The sequence below is a fragment of the Lissotriton helveticus genome, chromosome 12 (genome assembly GCF_964261635.1).
Source record: "Lissotriton helveticus chromosome 12, aLisHel1.1, whole genome shotgun sequence".
Taxonomy (NCBI): domain Eukaryota; kingdom Metazoa; phylum Chordata; class Amphibia; order Caudata; family Salamandridae; genus Lissotriton; species Lissotriton helveticus.
In genome coordinates this window covers 402,925,244-402,947,249 of record NC_136073.1, presented here as the reverse complement: position 1 = coordinate 402,947,249, position 22,006 = coordinate 402,925,244, and the positions used below count along the sequence as shown (strand labels likewise).

At 41.2% G+C, this 22,006-nt stretch overlaps 1 protein-coding gene across 4 annotated transcripts in view; it reads right to left on the bottom strand.

Moving 5' to 3' along the window:
* Nucleotides 1–22,006, bottom strand: part of CYLD (CYLD lysine 63 deubiquitinase) — a 491,869-nt gene that overhangs the window by 13,787 nt on the left and 456,076 nt on the right. For all 4 annotated transcript variants that reach the window (XM_078670509.1, XM_078670506.1, XM_078670508.1 and 1 more), the window contains one exon: nt 19,612–19,828. In XM_078670509.1, the coding sequence (XP_078526635.1) occupies nt 19,612–19,828 (217 nt within the window). The remainder of the gene's footprint in view (nt 1–19,611; nt 19,829–22,006) is intronic.

Here is a 22,006-nt window from a genome sequence, read left to right as displayed (position 1 = left end):
TCCCATTATGAGAGTCCTGGTGAAACAGTTATTGGGAGACCAAGGCGTTATTGACATCTGGAGTCTAAAGGGAAGTAAAGGGAGAAGGTTCACATTTCATAATAAGAAACACGGGCACTGGTCTAGAATATACTTTTTTGTTGTAGATAAAATAGGTAAAAATACTAGCAAACTGGAACATGAGGCTGAGCATCTGTCTGACGTTTTCGAATGGAGCTTAGAGATTACAATAGACCTGCACCCCAGAAATGGACTGTAAGCCGAGTCCTACTCTTGGATCCACAAATAATAGTTTGGAGGAAGCTACAAACACGTTGTTTCTCCTAAATAAGGCATCACACTCTCCCTCCACATATCGTCTGGGACACATATGAGGCCTTTTTAAAGGGTACCTTAATGGGTCCAACAGCAATAAAAAAATCAAATGAAAAACAGGATCTAAGCAAACTCGAATTCTCTATACAGACCTTTGTGAGAGAGATAGGAAATGCTCCCGATATTCAAACCTGGACACTTATAAAGGAACAGCAACAGAGGGCAAACTATTTAGAGGCAATAGCAAGGAGAAAATGGGAAACTAGCAAACTCTCCCACTATGAGTATAGCGAGGGGTGTGGGAAGCTATTGGCCTGGAAAACTAAAGTAGAACACACAAGGAATATAATCCAGGCCTTTAGAAACAAAGTAACGGGTAAACTATTTTTGGTGGATTTAGAAATAGAACAAGCCTTTACACTATTTTTTCAAAATCTTTACATAGAAGATCTTGAGGTTATGGAAGACCAGATTAAGAGATATCTTGAGGAATTAGAAATTCAGCCCATACAAGGATGAATTTAATGCAGAGAACAAAAGAAGTCTCCAAGATAATTAGGAAGCTAAAAAGAGAAAAAGCAGGTGGTCCAGATAGCCTTGCAAACAAACTATACATGGCTCGAAGGGATGAGTTGACCCCCACTCTGACAGAATTATTTAATTTGGCCTTTGTTAAACTGGATTCTCTGCATTCTTTGGACGAGGCCACCATCAATAAAATCTGAAAGCAAAATCAAGATCCCAAGTTATGCGAAACTTATAGACAGTGACAACAAAATCTCTACACAGATCTTAACAAAACTGCTTGAAAATGTGATTGATGTCCAAATCTACAGAGACCAGAAGGGCTTTGTTAAAGGGAGGCAATTACATGAGTTGATAAACGATTTAATAGGGGCAATAGATATGGCTAGCAAGGACAGAATTCCGCTGACAGTTCTCACTGTGGATGGCGCCAACGCCTTTGACAGAGTTAGTTGGCCCTTTTTGTATAGTGTAATCAATCAATACGATTTGGGAATGAGTTTTTTTAGGCGCAATCAGGTCGCTTTACAAAAACCCCATGGCTAGGATTGTGGTTAATGGGAATTTAACTAAGCAAATAAAAATTAGAATACGGACTCAGAAGGTCCTATGGACAATTACACATTTACCCCACTATTTAGAGCCTTGACAAGAGATCGCCCTATGGGTGGGGACTTTTAGTCTTTAAATTTGGCCACCAAAAATACTTCAAGAAAGTGAGACTTAAGATACTGGTTGCTGCCTGTAAGCTGTGGTACAAAATTAGGCGGACATTAGGAATATCATACTATAGCAGTTCAGTGCAAATATGGAACTCTCCTGGTATACCGGCGTGTCTTCTAGACAAGCTTGCAACCCCCTGATTGGTTGGGGAATACATAAGTGGGGTCAAATTATAGAAGACAATCAACTAGCCCCATGGTAGTCCCGGTAGAAATCACAGAGGGTAATCTCTCGAAATTAAAGTATTACCAACTTGCAAGCTGTGCAAAGGGGCTAGGCAAAGACGGAAAAGGCAACTGCTCTTGGGAGGATAAGATACAAATAAGATTACTCCAGCGAAAGGCAAGTGGTATTGGATGTTAGTACAGGCTGGAGAGGAAGCGTTCACACGGGCTGCGGAAATCTGGATGAGGGATCTGCAAAATCTGGATGTGGAAACCCTGTTGCAAGTATTGATGTATTTTCTTTGGTTATCTATTAAATCCGCACCTCTCAGGAAAAATCATTTGTTTACTGTGCATCAGGCTTACTGGACTGGACTAGCTTAAATTGGAAGGGTGCACAGCTTTTATTTTTCCATTTAATATGTTTTTTGTTTGTTTTTAGGTTCTCCGCAGGTGGCGTCATAACCCCTCAGACGCCAAATAATCAGTCACACAAGTGATTCCAGTGGTTCACTGGAACCATCCCTGAGGGAAAACTGTATTCTCCTCTCTCACCACAAGAGGATTCCCACACAGTTTTAATTATCCTTGAATAAATTTCAATTGTTTTATTCCTTTGGTTATTTAAAAAATATTCATTTAGTTCATTGTATTTTCAACATATAAGGCATTATCAGTTTTGTTTCATATCCAATGCATTTCGGGCATTCATATTGCCCTTCATCAGGGATTGATACTGTCAACAGAAAAAAACGTAAAGCATAATTACAATTCAATAATGTTAGTCAATATATCATATCAGTATTCTGCCTAATACACACAACAATTATATTCAGATATCATTATGTTCACCAGCCAGTGTCCCTCGTGAAAAAAGTGAAAAAATGATGTTTAGTTTGTGACTCACATGCCTGTTCTGACCGTGGTTGTTATATGCTGCAAAAGAATAACATAGGTAACAAAAGAGTTAGCACTCGTCTGTTCGTGTTTGAACCTGCTTATAGCACAGCGCTTATTTGATGTGTTATCCTGTTGTTCACTAACCTTATGTGTTTAGCCCATCAGTCTCGCCGCAGCCTCTTTACGTGTGGGTCTCCTGTGTGCGGACGCCACTTGGGAAAGTGTTCGCCATTGTGTTTGCCGGTTTAAACTCTGTCACTTGGTGTACTACAACTAACGAAAGACTATCTCTGTGTTATGATGTCGAACTGTGAGAAGGAGGTAGTAATGTGTTAAATAAAAATTGGTTTACTCCAAAGAGAGTTTCCTGGCAGCGTCTTGTGTTTTAAAAGAAAAATTACGAAAAATTAATAAAAAATTATGCCCATTGGCAAAAATAGGGGGGGGGGGGAGCTGGAGTTGAACCCTAACGTTTGTGTTTTGTGTCTGTCGGTGTTTTAATGCGATGTGCTACATCGCAGTGTATAACCCAATATGATTAATTGCTATAGATTAACAAAATTGAGTCCATATTAACAGTGATCACAGTTGTACCAATGTGCACCAGGGAAACATTATTAAAGATAACAAGAAAATTCAATTCTATCATTGAGTCCATGTGGTTTCTGGGTAGATAATTTATATATCCAAAAGTTTTCTCTCTGTAGAAGATATTTAGTATTGTCTCTTCCTTCTGTTTTTTTGACACATTCCAAAACCATGAATTTAAGTTGTGAGATGTTGTGTTTCTCCTCTAGGAAATGCATAGCCACTGAAGATTTGGTATTTTTTAGTCAAATGTTGGATTTGTGTTCTGTGAGTCTAATTTTTATGCGACGTTCTGTCTTTCCAATGTAGAGTTTCCCACATGGGCATTTCAGTGCATATATAACATTTGACGTGTCACACGTTGTATTCACTTTGAGTTTAACTTCTTGACCCCTCATGGGGTGGTTAATTTTGCTTTCCTTTATGATGTTATTGCAATTGCCACAGTTCAAACATGCTTTGGTGCCCCTGAAGATTTCTGTTTTTTTTGTTTGAGGTTGATTCATTTCTCCCATATTCCTTGCTCTAGTAAAAGCGAACATTGGGGGCTGTTTGAAAATATTATTGAAATCCGGTTCCAAGGTTAACATTCGCCAATGTTTTAATATTGTTTTTTTAATTTGTTGCTGGACGTGGAGAATTTAGATACTGCTACTATTCTGGTTTGCTCTTTTTTGTTACTGGGTTGTAAAAGTGTTTTTCTGTCCACTTGTGTTATTTTGATTCTTGATTCCTCTATAGTCTGTTCAGGGTAGCTCTTTGTCTAAATGTCATGCCTATTTCTTGTATCCTCTGTTCCATCTTAGTGTGCTCCGATGTAATCCTTTTGGCTCTTGCCATTTGAGAAAACGGAAGATATTTCTTAAGATTTTGTTCATGAAAGCTTGTGTAGTGCAATTGTTGTTCCTGTCAGTGCTTTTGACAAAGAGATCTGTTTCAAATCCTTCATTAGTGAGATTTACTCTAACATCCAAGAACGTGACTGATGTGTTGGAAATTTCCCACGTTAATTGTATTCTTTCGTCTACATTGTTGAATTCAGTCAAAGCGGTTTGTAAATCTTCCCTTGAACTTTTCCAGACAATGAATATGTCGTCGATGTACCTTATGAAAAGTTTGAGGTTGTCCCGCCATTTGGCTTTGGATAGTATGTGTGTCTCCTCGTAATCCTTCATGAATAAATTCGCGTATACCGGTGCTGCCGAATTGCCCATGGCAGTGCCCACGAGTTGTTGGTACCATGTGTCCTTGTATCTAAAATAGCTTAGGTATAATGAAAAGATCATTAATTCCATCAAGAATGTCTGAAAAGCGACATCCAAATCCGTGTTCATTAAAGCTTTTTCAATAGCCTCAATACCTAGAGAGTGTGGTATGACCGTATACAGAGAGCGAACATCTGCGGTACACAAAACCAGTTGTTCATCTGGTTCTATGTCGATTGTTTCCAATTTGAGGAGAAAGTCATGGTGGAAATACATGGACAGGCACCACACACAGCAGATGTCTGGGACATTAGGCAACAGTTACTGGAGGAATTGGAACAAGCTAGGGTAACACTAGGGAAACAGAAGTTCAGGATTTACAATGAACTGATGCACGAACACGGAAATAAGTCTGGGTACTTATTAGCATGGCTAGTGAACAGGGTGTAAGATGGCGGTGCAGTGGTGGTCCTTAAAGATGTGGGAGGGACGGTCCTCACTGCACCGGACGATATTCTGGGACGCTTCGGGGAGTTCTACTCTGCTCTATACACAAATCAAGGGTCGGCTGATCAGGGAGGTATCACAACTCTGTTGCCGACGGTAGGTCTGCCCAGGGTGACTGCGTGGATACAGTCTACACTGAATGGCTTAATTGATTTATCGGATATTAAATGGGCAATTACAAACATAGGTACGGCGAAGGCACCTGGGAAAGACAGCCTACCGGTCGAGTTCTATCAAACATATGTGGATCTTCTAAGCACCTCTTAATGGCCATGTACAGAGAGACAATGGAGATGGGAAGCCTTCAAGCTCCGCTCTGGGAAGCACACATTGTGGTGTTGCCTAAGTCAGGGAAGGATCCATTAGAACTGATCATTTCAGCCTCGGTCCATGATTAACGTGGAAGCTAAGATATTAGGGAAGATACCGGATAGTCGACTAGTGAAGGTGGTGGAGACCATTATACACACGGATCACGATGGGTTTGTAAGAGGGCGTATAACCTCCATGAATAGCCGAAAGGTCCTCCTTATTTTGGAACCGGCCTCCAAGTTGCATTAGCCAGCCTGGATGCTCATGAGGCTTTTGGCATGGTGGATTGGATATTTATGAGGCGCACACTGCAGTGCTATGATTTAGGCCCAGACTTTTTTAGATGGGTGGACTTGCTATTCACCCACAGTAGGGGGAGAGTGAAGGCAGGCTACAGTTTATCAGTCAGCTGGGCAGTGGACAGATGGACGAGGCAGGGGTGCCGCCTGGCCCCACTGATATTTGACCTGGTTATTGAACCATCGGCAAAGGTGATACACGCCAGGCATAGGGGTGATGGCATACACAACAAACATGAATTTATCTCAGTTGATTTCGTATTGAGCATTTGGAACCCTAGCGTGGTGTGCCATGGAAAGTACGATTTGGGAGCTTGTGTGTCACTCAGGTTTCGGCTGAATTACAATAAGTCAGTCCTATATTCCATCAATATAGAATATCCACAAAGAGAGGAACCTCCAAATATACATCTCCAATCAGCCCCGGTTAAGTACCTATACATATATCGGATTTTGAAAACCACAGACATTTATGAATGTAATGTGGGTGCACTCCAGATTAACTTGGAGCGTAGTGTGCACAGATGACTAAGCTTTTCATTGTTGTTGCATGGATGAATAGCTAAAAGTAAAATGATTTTACTACCCAGGACCTTATACATCCTGCAATATGTGCCGATGCATATGCCAGATGACTGCTTCTGTAGATTGGATGGCCTTGTCAGATTGCTATATTGGGGTTCAGGAAGAGCAAGGACATGCCTTGATGTTTTGAAGCTTCTGTGGGATGGTGGAGACCTGCAGGCACTGAACTTCAGAGTTTATTACCAAGCAACCCAGCTCCAGTATGTTGTCCCTTAGTTTAATGATGAGGACAAAGATCCAATAGTTCAGATAATGAAGCGATTGTCAGGGCAAGTGAGGCTATTGGCGCTCCACCTAACATCCTACAAGTAAAGGGCTAAGTTGCCACTGGAAACCACCCTAGCTATAAGGATCAAAATGCCCAGGGAAGGAGGGAGCAAGTTTATGCATTTTCAACAGCCGGTCCTCTGGCATATGGGGATATGCACAGTGATACCTGCTTTCCTGAGACACAGGGGTGAAGACGATGGCCTCTAATGAATGGGAGATGTATAGGACAACAGTAGACTGGTTGGGTATGCAGCCTTCTGTGCTAGATGGGGAGTGGCCAGCAATTGCTTTCTCGCGTATGGTGGGGTTGGATATATATGGGAGCAGTAGATTGATTTCACAACTGTATTCACTACTGGTCCCACAAACTGAAAGGCATATGTCAATGTTGAAATCTCACTGTGATGTGACAAGAGACATGGGGAAGGAATTGGGGGAGTGAGAGTGGAAGAGTGATCTTGGCAATTGCAGGAAGGTCAGCTGTAATGCAAGGTTGAAATTAATCCACAATAAATCTGTACATATGTAACACTGCAGTGGCTACACAGAATGGATCTGGCCAAATCAGAAAACTGCCCCAAATGTAGGCCAACAGTGAGCACATATATGCACACATGGCAGACTTGCCAGGGGGTGCAGTATTGGGGAGAGGTGATCACTACATTAAGTGCACTGACTAGGATTTTGGTGCAACCGACAATAAAGTTATGTTTATTGGGTTGCATGCCTCGATCTAAGCACAAAAAAAGTAATGAGCAAGGTAGTGGGATTTGCGGCGACCAAAAAATGTACTGCATTGAAGTGAATAACTAGCTGTTTACCCACTAAAGGACGGGGGACCAGTAAATGTACCCGATCGGCACGAGCTGAATGTGGAGTGCGGCAGAGATTTAAATACACAGGGGGTGGCCAGGGGGGACTCATGGAATGGAACATATTAGAAATTCAATTACAACAGGCGGAAGTTGAAGAAGCCCAAGGAGATAATCTGCAAACTGGTACTGAGGATCCTGAGTGAAAGTGGGATGGGAATTATGATAAATATTGAACTGCTGTGATGCTATTTGTGCTAATGTATGGCGGTGTTGCGCCATTCCAGTGGCCTTACTGTATGTGCATAACATATCTTAGTTTTTCCATGTAAAAAAAGGGAGGGGGCATTTGGGGGTTTATTATCTATGTTCAAACTCTAAAAAGAAATTGAGAAAGAAAATAGGGGGACGGATTTTAAAGGAGGCATTTCTCAATTTAGCTCCCTTAGGAATCTTTATTCCACAAGACAGGAAAAAATGCTGAGCATAATTATACCAAACGCAACATGCAAAGAGAACTTAACTCATGGAAGTATCTTTGCTTGGTTTGGTGTAAATCCATTCTGTGGTATTACAGAAATAAGCATTTTAGTCCGAGCCTGAAAAGGTTCAACCTTAGAGCTATGTGGACCATTAATTCTTAGACCCTCCATGGACTTAATCCCGTTGAAGGCCCGCTACCGGATGCGGGAGTTTTTTCTCCCGTCAAGCATTGTCAATTCACAAATCTGCTGAACTCTGGTCGGCCACCACAGAGACACATTTTTGCAGCTGCCAACACCCAACATTGTGCACCGAGCACCATGTTAAGCAAAGGGCATAATGGGGTAGGGTGACCCATACTAGATTCCCATGTACACTTAGAGGGTAAATATGAATAAAAAAATAAAAGTTTTATGGTGGATTTGCGAAACCTCAACCCTGATCTTGTTGACTCAGGGAAGGCCCAGGACAGCGAAATCCAGGAAGATTTGTGAATCCTTTAAAAAAAAAAAAAGTTTTAAGTGCACTACTACTATGCTTGGCTAATGGCCACAGGTGGGCATTGGTGCCATACTGTGTGTTTGCAGCAGGGCCTAGCTGTAGATCAGTTCATGCTTACAAACCCTGCTGTGAACAGCAGTGACAGCGGGGGTTGACTGCCCATGGCACGATGGGCCCTGTGGCCAACTGTCATACGGTTCCTACGAATTAAGTAGGGCTGTGTATCTGGACAACATAACCGTCAGAATTTGGTAACTGAGTCCTCACACATTATCTGAATACCTTGGTCTAGTTCCAAACTAGCTCACAGTGCCCCATCGGAACCCCTAACCTTAACAGGGTACCATATAGTATCTGCAACCTCAGACCATGACCACTCTAATTCCCCAAGTAAACTGTGGTAAAAGAGGTACCCTTTCGTTGTTACTCAGGCATACCGAAGGGAGATAAAAAAAAAAAATAGAAATTGGATTTTCAATTATTTATTGAAACAATTGTATTCTTGGATAAAACGCATGAGCTGAAATTATTAGTAGGATGAAACGCAGCATTGTAACCAGCATTACAAGAATGGTGAAAAAGATAAACAGCTCAACCAATATTGTGTAATTATATGATTATACAATTATATTTAAAATCCTTTCTAATACTACTTACACTAGCAAGAGCATAGCAGGAGTACCCTATGAAGAATCTCTTGGGACAACCCAACCCCACCCTCCATACCTGTGTATGTATTTTCTATGTTCAGAGAGTGAATAAGATACAGGAAGTAAGCCGTATCCCGCAGATGATGTTTCCAGAGTGGCCCGGACCACAAGTTCCAAAGAACAAATCTGGTCATATCCAACCCAATCAGCAGATGCTGATGGTGTGCCAGCCGGCAGCGTAACAGCAGTGGAGGAGCCAGAATCCAGGAAACCAAGGACAGAAGCATCCAGGAATGGCTCATAATAAGCATCCTGTAGCCATGGTAATCTCATAAGACAGCAATGAAGATGAGCCATCAACCGACACACCTGCAGATCCATATCCATAGAATGAACCAGTTGCATTGATAGACATAGATCCAGTGCACACTTGAAAGTGCAAAATAGACAGTGGAATATTGACTGTACTTAGTGTGACGCTTATCAGCCTACAGGACAAAGACCACTGTTTGGCCTCGAGGTGGAACATCCATTGTGGGGCTAAACAAATAGGACCAAAATCCCAACAATCAGAAATAATACTAGTGGAATGCCTCCAAATACACTGGAAACAGTATAAAGGAAGGAATTTACTCTGAATAGTCTGGAATGTCACAGCCAGATCCAATCGCTTTTAGAAAGTATATCCCTCATGCGGTATCTAAAGCATTTATTATGCTGTGCACAAGTTCACCAAAATGTTGCAGCAGGTTTGTGTGCATAAACGATTGTATTTATAACAAAGACCTAGCAACTTGCAGATCAAACGTCTCTCTAGCAGATTTAAGTCCAACGTCCTATTGAAACAATAAGGCTTTCAGTCGACTTAACTTAATTTTAAAAATAGGAATTGAAGGCCACATGGTAAGTACACTGACTGATTGTGTAGGTGGGAACAACACATTATTCCAACAGGTCATCCCACAACAACCTTGCTCATTCAGGACCAAATATCTTCCATTTGAAAATTGGAACACTGGCCGAATTAAGGCCGCTGAGATGCCCTTCATAGAACACGTCAAATTGACAATTGATGCATTGCATGCTCCATGAAGTGTCACAATTTAACGGACTAATGAATGGCCAAACTAAGTGTTGTGAACAAATCTCTCCCCTAACACAGCATATATGCCTGCTTGAAAGTGTTTCAAACAAGATTTAAACTGAAACATTGGAATTGGTAGGAAAATAAACTAATTTATCATGGCCGATGGTGGTTCAGCTACTGTAAAGGGTAATGTTTGTAAATGTTCTAACTTAACATTGTGTAAGTTGCATCTTTTTTCACCATTATTCTTTGTGTGCAAAAATAAATTAGTCACATTCAGATATTTCCAGTGCAAACAATTTCATTTTAAAATGTACAATGTTCAACTCAAGCATAATTGATCTTAGCTGACTTTGTCCATGTTGGAGGAAAGAGATGTCATTATGTATTATATCGAATGCAGATGATACAATATTATTCAAAGAATAAATGCAAGTTGACAATATGGTCATGACATTATCCACAGCATATTAATCTAGTCAATTGCTCTTAAAGTTTCAGCAGCTTCCTGTTGAGAAACCTTCCAAATATAATTTTATATGGCTTATAGAAAACATTTAGAACATGGTGATCTAGGACCAAGCAAGAAATCTTGTAAATCCAGGCCATCAGAAAGGATAAATGAATGTTCCTTAACTGCAGATAAAGTTGAATGTTATAACCATTGCTGGCCTAACTTTCCTACACAATAGGTAGTAACCACTACTGAATGTTGTGACTGCAAGTATCTGGGGTCTGGCCTGCTTGCTTTAAAACCCATTGAGGTGCTTAAAAAATGTGCATGAGAACCATTACTGTCAACTGGCCACACTAACTACCCATCTAAACCGGAAAGTGAAGAATTATATGTAACACTCTGTATCATATTATTGAGCTGTTCTTCTGTGAAATTTGCAAAGTGTTGCCAAATGGCAAAAAGTGCGGTGGGGTGGGGGGGGAATGGTGGGTATGTTCATGTCTTTAATTTTTAGCAAAACCCAGGCAGGTAGTTTGCTGCACTCTCTTGTTCAGAAAGATCATCTGTCTAGGGATCAGACAAGCTTGAAACAAAGCATCATTGCATTGGACGTGCCAGTTTCAAGTTCTCAAAATTTCTTTTAAGTCAATGCATTCTTTGCAAAATTCACAGCCTTGTATAGCCAGCTGGGAAATTAATGAATCTGAATAAATTAACTTTGTTTGAGAACGCTGGGGAAGGGATAAGCTTATAATAAGAAGAAACTAGGTCTAAAGGCTTGTTACCAGAAAAATATGCAAACTTTTGCAAGTATGTTTTTGACCTACCCACTGGTATGTTGAGCAATGTTTCCATTGAGTGTCATTGAAAACTGCATGTGGAGTACTAGCTCTGTGGAAATAATGGTGTGCAGTGATGATAACAAAACATTTAACCAGAATTTAAATACAAGTCTTTAGTGTCAAATACTGTATAAGATTCGAGTTCATAAAGCATGCTTTTAAAAGTGGTCGCATCCCAGTCTTCAGAAATACTATGAGGAGTGATAATGTCGTCCACTCACACTTTGCATACATAAGGAATTTGTAATGTTTCTGTAGGACCAAACATATCAATTGGGACCTTATGCCCATCAATTCCATCAAGGACAGGAAATACAGAAGTGTTTAAAAGGGACAGGTCTCTTCGCAGTTTATGGTAAGAAGAATGAGACTTCAATACCTCAGCTACCAGTTCAACAGCAAATCTTTCTGGTAGATGTCCATTTAGGAGCAAAAAGAAAATTGTAACAAATCCAATCCAAATGAATAGGAAAATCAGTGAAATGGAAATTCATATATAGGACCATGGTGGGATCAGATAAGTCTGTTTCATCCAGAAAACAAATACTGATATTGCTATGAAGTATGTGATGAATCTGAAGAAAAATCATCAATGTCAGGAAGATAAACAGAGGCAGTCTGTGCAAAAACAGTGACCTCAAGGGGTAAAGTTGAACTGTTAGGCACCTCTAAAAGTGGCTGCCAATAAACACATATGTTGTTAGTAGTAGCAGTCAAATACTGTGAATTCACATATGATGTGGTTTTAGTGGTAACAGGAAGAAGTAAAACTTCAGTATCTGACTACCCAGCCGGGGACTAGCAATTTCTGTTATACTGAATGCTTGTAGAGGTATTTCCTGGATGGTAGTGAGATGATACAGGTATCTGAAAGAAACAGTTAGCTATAGATTCCTTACCTTAGTCTGACACCTGGGGGTAATTCTATGGTAAGGAATCTATAACTAACCTATGTTTCTTACAGATATATTGTTACCAAAGGTAAGTAACTTGTTCAACTAGCCAAGAGTCCTCATAGCCTACTCTGTATGACTGGCCACATGGTGTGGGTTGATGAGATCTATAGCGACAAACCGTTTCTACAACCAGCAAGAGGTGGCAAAAGTACAGTTCTTGGACTTTGAGCGCCAAGGACTGGTGGCACTGGTGCTCTATAATAGGCCAAACTCCTTTTTGTCAGTAATCTTCTTTAAAACTAGATTACCATCTTGAGGAGTCGAGCAGGAAGTTGCTGGTTTCCCTTAACTTCGTCAATGGCAGAACGCTTAGTAGTTTCACTTGAGCGCTTATCTCAGAAGTCTAGTAGTTCCTGTAAGACAGCAAAACGTTAATTATAAAAGGCTCATCAATTGCCACTTTGCCAGGGTTATCAAGGTCTGGAACATACATCTGGACTTTAAATAGGACATCGTAGAGGGTCCAGCTGTCAAAAAATCTTCTAGGCAGATTACCTAATGCTCTATGGGCTCCATACAAGTGATGGACTCAAGTACGACCTGAACCTAATACTCTACTTGTTAAGGACTGCTTTTAGTCACTTATTTTTGCCTTCCACTATTGAAATTCCATCCGGATGAGGAGGTATGGGGGGTTGAAGAGGAGGGGAGGTAATAATGGACAGCAACAACCAGGGTGGCCATGGTATCCTGTTAAGCCCTAGAGGCAAATGCTGGGCCTGGTCCGAGTGGAATGCTGCTACTGCATATGTTCCGATAAAAAGGTGCTAATCTGTTTTAACAGTTCAAGTGGCAGTAGATCGCTGTGGCCATTCCCACAGAAATCTAGAACATGAATCCACTGCCAATAGATTAAGTTAAAACGAACCACCTAAATTTACAGGTCCGCAGTGGTCCGGATAGACACATGTCAAGGGTTTGTTTGAACCAAGAGAGGTGTCTAAGGTGGGCGAGCTGAGGTGGAACTTTAAATTTGCTGACTAATGTCACAGCTGAGGGTATATTGCTTTGTCTGTAAAGATCATGCAACCAATAGCATTTTTGTAGTAGGTAAACTGTAACCGCCACAACTGCATGGGCAGGCGCTAACCCCTCATAAGCAGCTATGCGGTCTTGATCAGGCATCACTAGATCCCCCTACTCTGGGAGTGCAAGCAAAACAAATGTTTTGGGCATTCAGTAGATAGGAGTATTTTGCTGGAATTCTTTCAGGTAATGGCTTGTCACTTCGTGAAGCAACCCATTACCTGCAACCATGATGTCTCCATCCACTCATGTGTGAACAAGTAATTGCAGCTAATAAAGCAGTCTGAACCGCTGCTTTTGCGGCTTCATCAGCCAGTGAATTCCCTGAAACGTATATTCCAAAGCCCTGATGACTCAGTGTATGAAATGCATGAGCGCGTGGCAAACATTCTTTAACATGTGCCACCTTTCCCCAAAGTAATTTCATTTTCGTTTCATTTTGAATATCTGAATCCATTCCAGCGCTATTAATGTAAAAGCGCATTATAAGACTGGTGTCAGTAATACGAATCACACACTGAGTGTGGGGAATTCAGGATCTGTATCCTCTAGTGCCAGAGGTAAAGCTTTGATTTCAGCCAGCTGAGCGGTACAATCTCCTAAGGATTGTGTAAAAGGTTTAAGAGGATGCAATTCTCCATTTCTCAGGACAGTGTGTACTGCTGCGCATGCACCAGAATATTGTTGTTTAGTTCCAAATGTGGCTGGGCTGAACCATCCGCACATATGGTATAGTCATACTGATCAAGAGATATAATCTCACTGAGATATTCTTCATATTGGAAGAATTCTTGTGGTTGTAAAGTGGGGTTAAACACATGGTCAACATCAGAAGATGTTAAGGAGGTGGCATAAAGTATCCATCTAGGATGTAAGTCTTTCGCGTTAGGAATGCATGCCTTGGTGACCGTCTCTAAGGTTGGAATTAGAGTAACAGCAATTATGAGTTTCGCCTGAGTAAATGGTTTTTCCTTTATGACAGGGTCTCAAGGCACTGAGGGGTGCTGCTACTGCTCGAAAAGCCAGGTCTTGAGTAGCCTCCTGAAGGGGAGGAGGTCCTAGGTCTGCCGTAGGAGGATGGGGAGGGTGTTCCAGGTTTTGGTGGCGAGGCGGGAGAACGATCTGCCGCCGGAGTTCGCTCTTCGGATGCGGGGTACGGTGGCGAGGGCGAGGTCAGCGGTGCGGAGCTTGCGGTTCGGGGTATAGAAGGTGAATCGGCTGTTGAGGTATGTCGGTCCGGTGTTGTGGAGTGCTTTGTGTGCGTGGGTGAGGAGCTTGAAGGTGATCCTCTTGTTGACAGGAAGCCAGTGCAGGTCTTTTAGGTGGGGTGTGATGTGGCGGTGGCGAGGGATGTAGAGGATCATGCGTGCGGAGGCATTCTGTATGCATTGTAGTCGTTTCAGGAGTTTTGCAGAGGCTCCTTCCTAGCGGGAGTTGCCGTAGTCTAGCCTGCTGCTGACAATGGCCTGGGTGACCGTTTTTTTCTTGTTTCGGTCAGGATCCACCTGTAGATCTTATATGTGTGGCATATTTAGTGGAAATACCGGACAATTTCTTCTTTCTGAGCTGGGGTTTTTGTTGTGAAAGTTTTTCTTCCTTATTAATGATAATGTCAGTTGAGTGTTGTGTCCTTTCTCAATTACACGCACTCTTCTTGCCTGCGCTCCGGTCGTCCCCCTCTCCCAAGCATTTGTCAGTGCTGAAAGGAACGAGAAGGATGTGTATCAGAGTACTGATACCCATCAGGCTGTTTAAGTGAGCCACGGTTATAACGTTTTCAGTAGGCTTGTTTTTTCTTTTCTTTTCTGTTTGTCCCAACATTTTCTTTAATTGACTGTTTGGTATTATCTTTTTCAGAATTACTCCTTGAGTTGTGGCTTATTTGGTTTGGCTTCCAAATGATCTTGACCTGGAGATGTATAGGTTTCAGCAATAATTTTTGGTAATCCGTGCTCTTGGTTTGCAACGGGAACCTGTGCGAGGCATTGGCGTACTGCGTGCGATGCTGCCTATCCTTTAATATTACTTAAAATAATAGAGGCAACTGTGGCAATATTGCCAATTAATTACATCCACAAATCCAGGGCAGGGGTCAGCCCTGTATTCATTTTGAATCTGTTTTAGAACTTCAGGCAAACTAGTTATAGATGGTGTTATGGTATAGATGTTGTCTGTATATCAGCAACAAGAGAGAGAGAGGGTAGACACTCCTAGACCCCAGGCTAATTCATGAAAAACAACAAAGGAGTGACTTCGTGAAAAAAGTGAAAAAATTGAAAGAACATGGGAGAAATGCAACCTCAGTTCCACTGGTTAAGTGGTAATGGTTTGGATAAGCTGATACTCCCCTTGTGTATTGTGTCTTAGTCCTAATCCACGTGATACTGACTGTTCCACTAGTATACCATCCGGTACGTTACCACCGGAGGACTAGTTATTAGGTCCTGAAGAATGCTGAGCAAAAAGCACTAAAAAAACAGCAGAAACATGTCGACCAATTTTTAGGACTCGGGTTCCCTAACTCAGAACCTTGCTTAGTCCACTCACTAATGATTTTTAACCAATGCGGGTTGACCATTATTAAAACAAATTTTGAACTGGTTACAACCTACGCATTTTTTAATTTGCACCAACACACCACGTATAGTCACCTCTAATTTGGGCACTGTTCCACTCACCACATCCCGCTCCGCTGTAATCAGGCGTTGTAGCACGCTAGGGTGATATTCGGTCACCCTAGCGGGGACCCGATGATGAAGCATGTCACCAACTAGTGGTGAGTGAGGGTCCTTCAAAAAGAATAGAATTCCTCCTGTGTAAACTGTCGTCTCCAGGGGATAAGCTACGTACCGGATGGTATACTAGTGGAACAGTCAGTATCACGTGGATTAGGACTTTTCACGAAGTCACTCCTGTGTTGTTTTTCATGAGTTATGGTATAGATGGCAGGAAAGACTGTCCCAGGTGGTACATTTATCCACTGGGGGAACGATCCCTAGTGGTAGGCACATAGTGAGAATTCTAGGTTTGTCTTGGAGTCCCTTATAGGGCATTACTACTTCAAGTGGTTTGCTTTATGTGCAATCCAGAACAGAATTTCCTCTTGTCTGGTGGGAATTTTAACCATAATTGTGTTACTGTTCTCATTGCAGGCACGACTAAATGTGGCTGCTCAGATTGAACAGCCCTCGCTAGGGTTGCATAATGAACTGTATTAAATGTTTGTATAGTCTGCGTAAAAAGCACGGAGGTCTGCAACATTTAATGGTGCTAATTATGGGTATGGAGCATAGCTGGCTAGGACTGGCCAGGTCTCTTTATTGCTGAAGGGACATAGTTTTTGCAGTGATGGATATGGTCTGCCTTGGAATAGTTCTGATGTTTCCGAAATGTTAATTGTACTTCTAAATCTTCATAAGCCATATTTTGGGCTTGTTATGCTGCTAGAGTGTATGTATGAAATGTTTGTGTATTGGCATCTTCTACAGGGAAAGTGACCCCTGAATAGAATGCCTCTGTTTTGTATGTTTCATCACCTCAGTGGTTGATGCCCACATCTCCCCCTGTAAGAGGGATCCCTTGTTGTTATACGTGCTGTAACAGCTTGCCTGCAGTTAATAGGAATAATTGCAGCTTGCCACATATATATATTGATTGGTATTCAAAGTAAGGAAAAATACTATAGTAAAGTGATCCTTTTAAAAGGTTTAATGTAGCACAACTTTTAAAAATCACACAACACAACACAACACATTTACTAACTGAAGACACGAAAAGCTGAAGTACACTGGGAACACGTTAGACACAGTGACACCAGAAAATGAGACAAGTGTAGTAGAAGCACCATAAAACCGTGCTTTTAAAGAAGGTGAAGAAAACTGACATACATGGCAATACTAATACATATAAACGTGTTGCAGTAATAGGAGTTCTTGTGAAAAGGTTGTTTACTAAAGTTTACTGATGCCACTTAGATTCCTTGTTTTGGAGATTGTACCTGTCAGACAGGGGATTAATAACAGGAAGAGACTTTTAAAGCGCAAAATTACTTGGATTAAGAGACTCGATGCCTGCCATCCCAAAGGTCTGAATGACAGGATGGAGTACAGTTATTTTCTTTAATATTTCATGAACCACCCTTATACACCCCGTTGCATTTATTGTATTTATTGTTTGTTTCTTTTTTTCCCCCCCATACCATGGAATTATACATAAGATCCAGGATTCATTAACATCGTTTCCATTGCTTTGTTTCACTTTCTAGAAATTGTACACATGATCCTTAACTTGCAGGAAATGTTATTCTTCAACAGACTTCCTTTCCTACGCTATTTGTCTCACATTTAACTCGCACCGCGTCTAACATGGAAGTAGGTCTCCTTTTTTTTTTTCCACCACAAACGTTATTATCACCCGCCCCACGAACACTAGCCCCCTAATAAACGAACCTGGTGAGTGACCTTATGAGGGTGGCTTCGACCATTTTTCTGACCCGTCGTTACACTGTCACCCGGTTTTGGCATACACTCTCTACACAGTTACTCGGATTTGGTATACATTCGAACACCTGGTAACTTTCCCTCCACGGAGGTGTATCACCACTCCAACATGGCGGACATCCCGATAGTCCTCTTTCCATTTACCCTTCGGGAATTATTTTAACTGTAGCACGGCGAGTTCACACACACACCCCGAAGACGCCAGCACGAATCCATGCAACCCGCATCTTTCCCCGGTAAGACTAACCACCTGGCGGTTCACCGCCCGTTTCACTGTCTTCTTAAACGGCTTTCCATAGAAACCTTTTAATACCGGCGATATTACATCACCTGGCTTGTGACATTCTTCACCCGTGTACTATCTATCGAGCACGTACCTCTAGAGTCTGACCCTTCGGAATGAATATCGGCGACATAACATCACCCGGCTTCCACCGCGTATATATCCTTTTGACTTAAGCTCTTCAGCATGAGACACACTTACATATCTATCAGTGCACAACCGAGCACCCATTTTTTAACGCGCACCTCACGCTTCACCCACGAACTGATAACAGCCATTGAGCACTCATTTTCCATGGTTTCTTAATTTCACCTTTGACTTAGAATCACGAAAGTCACACCATTTCATACTGTTTACGATGTTTTGAGGCGGAGTTCCCACTCCTGATTGTAATACATTTGATTACTTACAGATTGTGTACGAGTCCCCTGATGAAGGGCACAAGGCCCGAAATGCATTGGGACGCACTTTGACAATCGGAGGATTTACTAAAGATGTATTATTGAACAAATGATTTTTTGATTTGGGTTATATCCTGATTAATTGAATCTGGATTGAACTTTATTGAATAAACTACCTGATGAACTACAACAGATAGTGACTTATTACGTGTTAACATTGAATACTAAAGAGAGACCATGTCTCCATAGGAGTGCCACCAAGGGCACAGTGCCGTTTGGTTCGACACTGCATCCCCATATCGTATAAATACGGCTCCCTCAAGGTCAGGAGGGGTCTACCCAGTGGCACCCAAAAATCACAAAAAAGTGAATACCCATCGTAGTTGGACAACTGTTTCCCTAGATTAAACCAAGGAGTGACACACATCACATTGACATTCTCCTCGTATATTTAAAATAAAAATCATAGAAAAATATTTTTTAAAAAATACGTTTAGTTATTGTTGGCTATGGTTACACCACGTTAAGATACGTTTAAACAAAATCTTAGAAAATCACTTTAGAACCGCAGTAAAGTGCAATTATGGTTGCAATAAAACTGAAAAAGCACTGTTATTTCCAAGTTATGAAAATAAGACCACAATCCACAGCTAGCAAAACAGTCATAGAAACAATAACACGCACACCAAAAGCAACCAGGAATTCATGGATGACCTGCATGATGGCACCACCTCCAGAGTTCAGGAATTATGGCCTCGGACAAGACTGTAGACCAAAACTATCAAACTTATCAGATTCTAGCCTCCAGTCTATGTTAGTTTCCTTTGTGATGCTATGAATAAGGTTTAGTTGATGAAATTTAGTTGAGTTAACAGATTTTCTTTCTTGGTGGGAAACAAGGAATCTACATAGGTGCACGAACATATATGGTTAAATACAGAGAGGAGAGGACTTAAAGTTAAATATAATAACATTTTGGTTTGTGGGCAAACAAATTAAACTATTATATAATGGAAGATTTCTCAAAATGATGAGATCAGGTGTAGCACTTGGACCTTTCAGTAGTCTTGGATCAACATTGAAATAAGGCTAGTTTTAGGAGGCAGATTTATTACAGTCAAATACAAATACAAAAAAATCATAAGTTCATTTAGGAGAGAACATTATTATGTATTTCAACACTTTCTGTCTAGGAAGTAAAATAATGAAAGAGATAAATACCATCTCGATCTGCCATGCTGTCAAAAAATAACCAGGCACCATCTTCTTTCCCATACTTTACAAAAGCTACATAGTGGCTTGTTTCTATGCAGAGTACTGCAAATAAGTCCATCTTCTGGCAAGGCATACAGCCACGTCTCCAGTCACGCTCGGAGAGGTCTTTTGGAAGGGACACTGGGTTGTACTTGTGACTCTGCCTTTTAGGATGTAGGTGAACCTATATAAAAGCAAAGACGGATACTTTACGAGAAACCATCGACAGCATCTCTAAGCATTTTCTTCTGTATTAACTTTTATATTGAACAAAAAAGATGTGTTGGCGTCACTATTGTAGCAGAGCTTCTGATCTGCATTGTCATATCTACAGTCCCAAATCAGCACACTGTTTCAATAAGGAAAATATGTTTAGAACAGAATACATAAATGCAATCTAGTTAACTTTGGTCAGCAAGACAGAAAATTAAAATTTCTATTGTTGAATGAGAACTACGCAAAATACACTCATAGTTTTAGAAACACCCCTAAGTAATAGAACAAGTTACTTAACTTCAGTAGTACATCTCCGTAGGTCACAGAACTTCGTAATCCTGGAAATCAAATTGAGGCAGGATTCAAGCATTCCTCCGTAGACCATGGGGCTAAGTTAGGTCCCATATCAATGTACAACGTGAACCATTAAGACGTATGTACTTATGCATGCTTTATTATTGCAGCATTAATCTCTGAGTTTTTTATTCACTTTAATTCTTATTACAGCACTTAGGAGTGTGGTACACAGGGCTGGTCCCGGTTGTAGCCCTGACGAAGAGATAGGGGAATCTCGAAACATGTTGGCTAAGTAAATAGGCATACCTCACTCATTATTAGTAGGACCCTATTTCTCTACCCCATTTTTAATATACCACCAAGGAGCCAGAATAAATTATTTACAGCTCACTAGGAAGGTATTTTTAAACCACCAACCATATACCACTCCGCATCCACTTTTCACTCCCTACACCACACATAGTCCATCACAAATAGTGCTCCTATGTAGTTCGCAAGTCGCAGCATGCCTCAGCCCGCAGCGGACTGGGATGGCCCCAATGATGAATATAATTTTTCTTTTTTTCTTCCTTTTTTTCACTTCACAGTTATTCCAACCGCAATGAGCGTTATGAATATGACCTAGGCCAGGTTTTTTGACTTTTGTCTCCGCAAAAGTTTTTTGTTCATTGCTAAATACTAGGAGGGTGAACCTGGTCATACCCTCTTGCTACCCCCCCCTTTTTTTGATACAATATACTACATATTCCCAGATATTTCTCGTCTTTAAATTTCCTCTCCAGGAGTCAAACTGCATCCACACTTTTATCTAACTCCCTTATGGTGCTAGGTGGTGCAAATGTGGCTTGAGCTACACACATATTCTGTTGCATTGTATGTGATTTTCAAATCTCTAAATGCACCAGCTGTGCCCCTGGCATCAGTTCCCTCCAGTCTTCTAAGCAGCACAGAAGCAACAGGGAAGTATAATGGGAGAAAACAGGACATCACTGCTAATTATTTATTAATTTAAATTTTTTTTGCTAGTTTTTACCATATTCACTTCCCTAAGATTTGGAAATTGAGGGCAATGAGAAATCTGTGGGCAGAGATAGTATCCACTAGAAAAAGGCTGACAGAAGTAATTTAACTTCTCTGTTGGCGGATATTTATCCTCAGATTGCTCATTTTTTAATTACTCCGAGTCCAATGTCAAGAGGCAAGTCTGAGAAAACGCCACCCCTTTTACATGAGAACATTTTGCAGAACAGCCTTTTTCCTTTCCTTGTTCAAATATCGAAGACTACCACTGCCTTTAGCCAGTGACAATACTGCGGCCTTGCTCATCAATCAATAAATCAGGGTTTGTAAGAAAATAAGTTACTTGCCTGTAACTTTGGTTCTCCAGTATTGGTAACTTTCATAGATTCCCATAGCTTGTATCATTCCCCGTCGTCGGAATGGGAGTCTCGGTAAACAAAATAACATAGCAGTAGGTACAAAAGAGAAAGAAAAAGGCCTAGGCCTCATTCCCTTTTGTAGCACATCCACCTCTTTTAGCAAAAGAGACCAAAGCAAAGCAACAGCCAATCAGATTAGCCTCACCCCATAGAAACTTCCAGAGAGAACCTCAGAGCCTAAGATTTTCGTAGCCGATGTGTAACAGTATAACCAAAACTTGCTGAGGGCTGACCTTTTCCAGGGGAGGCGGGTGGGCGCATGGTAATCATGAAAGTTATCAATACTGGAGAAACAAAGTTACAGGTAAGTAACTTGTTTTCTTACTCCAGTACTGGAACTTTCATAGATTCCCATAGCTTGTATCAGAGTAGCTAGCAGTCAGAAAGCACATTCTGCTCCCTCATTAACA